The sequence below is a fragment of the Vipera ursinii genome, assembly GCF_947247035.1.
Source record: "Vipera ursinii genome assembly, chromosome: 13".
In the NCBI taxonomy this organism is placed as follows: domain Eukaryota; kingdom Metazoa; phylum Chordata; class Lepidosauria; order Squamata; family Viperidae; genus Vipera; species Vipera ursinii.
In genome coordinates this window covers 11,370,531-11,378,030 of record NC_139526.1, presented here as the reverse complement: position 1 = coordinate 11,378,030, position 7,500 = coordinate 11,370,531, and the positions used below count along the sequence as shown (strand labels likewise).

General features: G+C 51.2%; 2 protein-coding genes across 3 annotated transcripts in view; one reads left to right on the top strand and one right to left on the bottom strand.

Moving 5' to 3' along the window:
* Positions 1 to 7,500, bottom strand: part of LOC310646177 (ankyrin repeat and fibronectin type-III domain-containing protein 1-like) — a gene marked incomplete at its 5' end in the record, with an annotated part of 598,148 nt that overhangs the window by 499,343 nt on the left and 91,305 nt on the right.
* The window catches only part of METTL26 (methyltransferase like 26), a 12,592-nt gene continuing 5,953 nt past the window's right edge, over positions 862 to 7,500 (top strand). For both annotated transcript variants that reach the window (XM_083372583.1, XM_083372584.1), the window contains exons 1-4: positions 862 to 1,386; positions 3,020 to 3,182; positions 4,725 to 4,784; positions 6,378 to 6,445. In XM_083372583.1, the coding sequence (XP_083228709.1) occupies positions 1,184 to 1,386; positions 3,020 to 3,182; positions 4,725 to 4,784; positions 6,378 to 6,445 (494 nt within the window). In that variant the 5' untranslated portion in view covers positions 862 to 1,183. The remainder of the gene's footprint in view (positions 1,387 to 3,019; positions 3,183 to 4,724; positions 4,785 to 6,377; positions 6,446 to 7,500) is intronic.

Genomic DNA, 7,500 nt, shown 5'->3' with positions numbered 1-7,500 from the left:
ATCTTCAAACCTGGCCCTTTGATGACTTGTGGACTTCAACTCCCAGAATTCCTCAGTCAGGCACACTGGCTGAGGAATTCTGGGAGTTGAAGTCCACAAGTCATCAAAGGGCCAAGTTGGAAGACCCCTGGCCTAGACCAGGGGTAGGCAAACATGGCTCTTTTGTGACTCGTGGACTTCAACTCCCAGAATTCCTCAGCCAGTTATGCTGGCTCAGGAATTCTGGGAGTTGAAGTCCACAAGTCGTAAAAGAGCCAAGGTTGCCTACCCCTGGCCCGAGACCAGGGGTAGGCAACCTTGGCTCTTTTAAGACTCGTGGACTTCAACTCCCAGAATTCCTGAGCCAGCCTGGCTCAGCTTGGAAACCTCTCCCTTTCCCCTCAGCATGGCTGGCTGAGGAATTCTGGGAGTTGAAGTCCACAAGTCATAAAGTGGCCTAGGCCTAGGCCAGGGGTAGGCAACCTTGGCTCTTTTATGACTCGTGGACTTCAACTCCCAGAATTCCTGAGCCAGCCTGGCTCAGCTTGGAAACCTCTCCCTTTCCCCTCAGCATGGCTGGCTCAGGAATTCTGGGAGTTGAAGTCCACAAGTCATAAAGTGGCCTAGGCCAGGGGTAGGCAACCTTGGCTCTTTTAAGACTCATGGACTTCAACTCCCAGAATCCCCGAGCCAGCCTGGCTCAGCTTGGAAACCTCTCCCTTTCCCCTCAGCATGGCTGGCTTAGGAATTCTGGGAGTTGAAGTCCACGAGCCGTAAAAGAGCCGAGGTTGCCTAGACTTGGGGAGCAACGGGAGGGGGTGAGCTTTCCTCCAGCCCACCCACCCCTTCCCCCCCCCCGGAAACCAGGACCCGCCCCTCCAGATCCAGCCAGTCATCACCTGGGTCGGCCCTCGCCGCGCTGCCTTCTGGGAAACGTAGTCTTTCCCTGCTTGGCGTTCGTCCGTTGCAAGGCAAGGAAAGGGAGGTGGGGGGAGACAAGAGCCGCCGGACCCCCTCCCCACCCAGGCTGGTGACCCCCCGCTTTCTCCAGCCTTCCTGGGCGCTTGGAGGCGCGCAGACCCTCGCCTCCTGCGCCAGATCCCTGCCGGGTTGGGCTGGCTGGGGAGGATTCCCTAAGCCCGGGGAGGCTGGGAAGCCAGGAGGGGGTCGCGGGCATCTGCAGCCCCGCTTCTCCCCGGCAGCCATGAAGAGAGGCTTGGGCTCGGCGGCGGATCGCAACAAGGAGCCCATCCTGGCCGTCCTGCGGGGCTACGTGGACGGCGGCCGGCCGCGCCTGCGGGTGCTGGAGGTGGCTTCGGGCTGCGGGGTGCACGCCGCTCATTTCGCCCGAGCGCTGCCCAACCTGGAGTGGCAGCCTTCCGACGTGGATCCCCAAGCCCTGGCCAGGTGAGGAGTGTGACATGGGTCCCGCGAGGTCGATGGACCTTTAAGGTGCTTCAAAGTGAAAGGCATCGCGCAAGGATGCCATCGTTCAAAGCTTTATTTAACGATCAAGTGGAATCCTGAGTGCCGCGTAGCAGAGTGAGCGCCTGTTACTCGTCCCAGCTTCTGCCAACCTAGCAGTTCGAAAGCACGTAAAAATGCGAGTAGAAAAATAGGGACCACTGCGGTGGGAAGGTAACAGCGTTCCGTGCGCCTTTGGCATCTAGTCATGCTGGCCACACGACCACGGAGACGTCCTCGGACAAGCGCTGGCTCTTCGGCTTTGAACGGAGATGAGCACCGGCCCCTAGAGTCGGAAATGACTAGCACGCGTGTGCGGGGGAACCTTTACCTTTACCTTAAATAGAAAGAGTTTCCTGGCATGGAGCCCTCCATGCCAGGATTGTCAGCTAGCAGAAGGACAAAGAGAGAGCAAGCAAGCATAGCATAGCTGGACTAGACCCTACATGGCTTGGGTCCGGGATATTTGAGGGAACACCTGCTGCCGGCATCAAGCTCCCTTCGTCCAGTGCGCTCCCACAGGGAGGGTCTCCTCAGGGTGCCGCCGGTTAAAGACTGCCGGCGGGTAACACCCAGGGGTAGGGCCTTCTCAGTGGGGGCGCCTGCCCTGTGGAACCAGCTGCCTGTGGAGCTTAGGACTGCCCCCGACCTCCGTTCATTCCGCCGGGACCTGAAGACCTGGCTCTTCGAGCTCTCTGGCCCAGGCTGAGAATATTTTTAATTTTAATTTTAACTCAGGGTTCTATTTAATCTCTTTTCATTTGTTTTAACGTTTGTATTGACTGTTTTTTTAAATGCCCTGTAAACCGCCCTGAGTCCTTCGGGAAAGGGCGGTATATAAAATCTAAATAAAATAAAAAATAAATAAAATAGACTAGACTAGAAACGGAACTAGAACAAAGAGCAGCCCCTTGAGCAGAGGTATTTATGGGGGGGGGTCTCGGTCCCTCCCTAACCATAAAACTCTCTCGCCAATGGGGCTGCAGGGGCCGGGGACCCCTGACCCATCAGTGGGAGCAAAGAAGCCTCTTTGCTCCCATCTGATGACCTTTTTGGGGAACTGCCATGGCTGGCACAAAACATCTAACAAGGAGGGACGTGGAGGTGGCCCCCAAACCACGTCTTTCTTCTATCAGGGTTTACTAGTTTATTTGAAAAAGGGGTGGAAAGGAGAACCAACCTGCGTTTAGGTTTTGGAGATGGGTCAGTTTCAGAAAAGCCTCTTCTGAAGCCATTAAGTGCTTTCCTTCAAAGAGAAATAATAAATGCAGAACTCTCATCGGAGTAGGTGATCCAAACTCCATGGAAGGGTAATCACCTCTGAATGGATGAAGTCAAGTGACACGTCAGATCAACCTGCCTTGCATCGCTTGTCTTGTAGTTCTTAACTCAGAGGTCCATCTCTCTGCTCCTTCTCCTGAAGGGGACCTGGGTCTACACAGCCATAACTGTCTTCAGTGGAGAAATACCCACTCCCAAATATTTACTGCCCACATTTCCAACCTAGAGATTCCACCAATGTCTTCTGAAACCTGGTGGGACCGGTCAACAAATTCTCCTTTCTCTTTCTCTCTAGCATCTCGGCGTTTATCAAAACACTCGGCCTCTCAAACGTGAAACCGCCCATCTACCTGGACTCATCTCAGAGCTGGGAGACCTGGGGGGGTCTGCGTCCCAATTCTTTGGATCTCATCGTCAACATCAACATGATTCATATCTCAGAAATGAAGTGTACCCAGGTGAGGAGACTGGACTTTCAAAGCTTGTTCAGCCATAAATCCCTCTTGGCTCGCTGGGATTTATGTCGGAGGAGTTCAGCTGGTTTCGCTGAACTGGTGATCTCCAGATTAGGCTACTGCACTGTATAGAATAATAGAATAACAGAGCTGGGAGGGACCTTGGAGGTCTTCTAGTCCAACCCTCTGCTCAAACAGGGACTCTCCAGAACAGTGTTTCTGACTTGGGCAACTTTGAAAAGGTGTGGACTTCAATTCCCAGAATTCCAGAGCCAACAGGCTGGTTGGGGAATTCTGGGAGTTAAAGTCCACCTGTCTTAAGTGTTCAGTGCTGAGAAACACTAAAGTCCATGCCTCCTAAAATATGCTGCCTATGAAATTACGGAAATTGAACTTCACAACTCTTAGAATTGTCAGAATTGAGGATCCCTGAAGTCCACCCATCTTAAAGCTTGTTGGATGAGGGATTCTGGGAGTTGAAGTCCACACATCTTAGATTTGTCAAGGGCAAAAAGATATCAGAAATCTGGTAGCACTTTTTCCCACGATCAACTAACTTCTGTTCAAAGGCAGTTTGCCTCATCAGCTGCTAAGAAAAATCTGGGACCAAACCTCTGAGTTTTTGCTATGTAAGAGGAGAGCTATGTAAGGGCTCTCCTCTTACAATTTAATGTAGAGTGAAGTTTTGTTTTAACCAACTTAATTGTGGGGAAGTTTGGTGTCACAGTTAAGGCACCAGGCTAGGATCCGGGAGTTGATGAGTTCTGGTCCCACCTAAGGCATGAAAATCGGCTGGGTGACTTTGGGCCAATCACCAGGAGATGGTGAGTTCTAGTCCCGCCTTAGTCATGAAAGCCAATTGGATGACTTTGGGCCATTCACCAGGCGGCGGTGAGTTCTAGTCCTGCCTTAGGCATGAGAATCATCTAGGTGACCTTACATCCCCTCTCAGCTCTGGGAAGGAGGCAATTGCATACTTAATGACCCCAGCAAAAAAAAATATCATAAAACTGAGCACAACAGCCGCCTCACTTAGCCACTGAAGTTCTGGTCCCAATTGTCATGAGTTGAGGACTACCTGAGTAAGTGCTTTGCTTTGAACGGTGTCGTATTTATTTCGTGATGCTTGGTAGACGTTCTTTCCAGGACTGATAGCTTCTCTCTCTCTCTCTCTCTCCCCCCTCTCTCTCTCTCTCTCTCTCTCTCTCTCTCTCTCTCTCTCTCTCTCTCTCTCTTCCTCTCTCTCTCTCTCTCTCTCTCTTCCTCTCTCTCTCTCTCTCTCTCTCTCTTCCTCTCTCTCTCTCTCTCTCTCCCTTTCTCTCTCCATTATGTATCTCCCTCTCTCTCTCTCTCTCTCCCTTTCTCTCTCCATTATGTATTTCCCCCCCCCTCTCTCTCTCTCCCTCTCTCTCTCCCTCTCTCTCTCCATTATGTATCTCCCTCTCTCTCTCTCTCTCTCCATCTCTCTCTCCCTCTCTCTCTCCCTTTCTCTCTCCATTCTCTCTCTCTCTCTCTCTCTCTCTCTCCTGGCTCCTGCTTCTTCAGGGCTTGTTCCAGGGAGCTGGAAAACTACTCAAACCCAAAGCTGTGATGATCACCTACGGCGTAAGTGTTTGCTCGGAGATGCTGTAAGTTTAGTAATCAATAAGCAGAGACAGACTGGCTACTCCTGATCCTCCCAAGGTCGGTGTGAGAAGTCGCCTGGTTGTCAAGCTTTGCCACTGGCTTCCCATTGGCCGTTGTGGCTAAAAGCGATGGGGTTGGGACCCTAAAGACCTGGAAAGCACCAATACGGGGAGTCTCCTCAAGAGTCCAACATTTCCATTGCTAAGCTAAATGAGTTGGGCCCCATTTTGTGACCTTTCTTGCCAGAGCTGAGAAGCAGTTGTTACGTGAATTGGGTAACCTTTCAGCAAATCCGCTTCCCCCATTGACTTTGCTTCTCAGAAAGTGGCTGTGAAAGCCACAGGAGATGATCACGTGCGCCCAGGAGGCTGCAACCGCCATAAATGACATGCCAGTTGCCAGGGATCCGAATTTTGATCCCGCCACAGTCGTAAATGTGAAAACGGGTCCTCAAGTCAGTGCCGTTGTCACTTCGAACGGTCGCTAAATGAACAGTTGTAAGTTAAGGACTAGCTGTACTTAGTTGGGGTGGAAATGATGGGCAGCTTTGACCCATGAGTCACCCCTGGGCTGCCCACCAGATACGGTCAAGGCACCTGGATTAAGTGAAAATTCCAGACTTGGGGAAATGGGAAGAAGCTGCTCGCAAATCAAATTAGAATAGAATAGAGCTGGAAGGGGCCTTGGAGGTCTTCTAGTCCAGCCCCCTGGACTATGTCTAGCCTCTTCTTAAAAATCTCCAGTGATGGAGCGCCCACGATTTTGGGAGGCCACCTGTTCCACTGGTTGATTGTCCTCACTGTTAGGAAATTTCTCCTTAATTCCAGGTTGCTTCTCTCTTTGATCAGTTTCCAAACATTGTTTCTCGTCCTTCCCTCGGGTGCTTTGGAGAATAACATGACCCCCTCTTCCTTGTGGCAGCCCCTCAGATACTGGAACGCTGCTATCATGTCTCCCCTATTTCTTCTTTCCTTTAGACTGGCCAAACCCAAGTCCCGCAGCCGTTCTTCGTATATTTTATTTTATTTTTATTTATTTTTTTATTTTAATTCCATTTATATCCCGCCCTTCTCCGAAGACTCAGGGCGGCTTACAAGCTTAGCAGTAGCCTTCATTCTATGTATATGCCTGCTTATTAGGGCTTTCAGGCCCCCCCCCCCCAAGCGGCATTATTACAAAGTCAGCTTAATTTCCCCCAACAATCTGGGTCCTCATTTTACCTAACCTCGGAAGGATGGAAGGCTGAGTCAACCTTGAGCCTGGTGGGACTCCAACCTGCACTAATTGCAGGCAGCTGGTGTTACTTAAGGAGGCATTAGCCCACTGCTCCACCAAGGCTCCAGGCCTTGGATCATCTTAGTTGCTCTTCTCTGAATTCTTTCCAAACTCTCAACATCTTTTTTGGGATGCGGTGACCAAAATTGGCGGCAGTATTCCATTAGTTTCCTTCCTTCCTTCCACCTTTTTTCTTTCGAGTATGCTCCCGGCGGGAGAGACTTCCCACTTGGCTGGAGGATGGATGTCTTTATGTAATAATTGCTGTTGTTCTTGTTTTGCTCCCCTGCTCAACAGCCCTACGCCGTGAATGGTTCCATCGCTCCACAGAGCAACGTTGATTTTGATTACCGGTTGAGGCAGAGGTGAGCGAGCGCAAAGTGAGGTTTTTGTGCGTGCGCATGTTTGTGAAGTGTCAAACAAGTCAAGATGGCAACACAACCTTGCAGTTGGTCCCTTTTGCGCACACGGTGGCACCCTAAAGAGACGCACAGCTTCGACGGAACAACTGTGGCCCCTCATCTTGACCTGGTTGATAACCTGGCTGGAGGGTGGTCATCCCCTCTGGAGAAAGGGTGGCAATGAGTTTGCCACCGTGCAGTTTTTCCCAGGGAAGGTTAAAGGTTAAGAATGGATGTTGGGGTGTGGGTGTGGGTGTGTCTTCAGAAGACAGTGCTCCCACTTCTGTATTTGTTGCCCAAAATGGGCTACCCAAATTCTGCCGCAAAGTGACAGCATGGCCATTTCCAGATGTTCTTCTCAGTGGAAATGGAAGAGCAAGAAGGGATAAAGAAGTGTTGTTGCACGGAAGTCATTTTACGGCCCGATTTCAATAGGACCATGGTGGCGAACCTATGGCACGCGTGTCACAGGCGCACGCAGAGCCCTCTCTCTGGGCACGCGCACCGTCGCCCCAGTCCCGGGCCTTCAGCTGGGTTTTATAAAAACCTTTACGCTTTAGGCCTCCGCCGTGTGCAAAAAAAAAAAGGTTCAATCAATCAATTTCAACTTCTTGCGGGGGGGAAAGATCTCACAAAGTTGGAATTGATTGATTGAACTTTTAGTCCCACCCAGCCTGCCGTTACCACCGCAGCCACGCCCACCCAATGGGCCACACCCAGCCAATGGACCATGCCCACCCGGCACCCGATGATACATAAGTGGATTTTGGGTTGCAGTTTGGGCACTCCGTCTCTAAAAGGATTGCCATCACTGCAATAGACCATCCCAGAGTGGTGGGGAGGGAGGGGGGGCACAGAAAGAGCCATTGTCTGTCAACAACCAGCCCTCATCTCGTCTCTTGGGGGTTCTTTATATCCACTTTTCTTCCAGAAGTAATTGTTTTTTTAGGTTGCAGAATTATTCTTTAAGTAGAAGGCTAATGATCTTCCTTCCCTCCCTCCCTCCCTCCCTCCTTCCT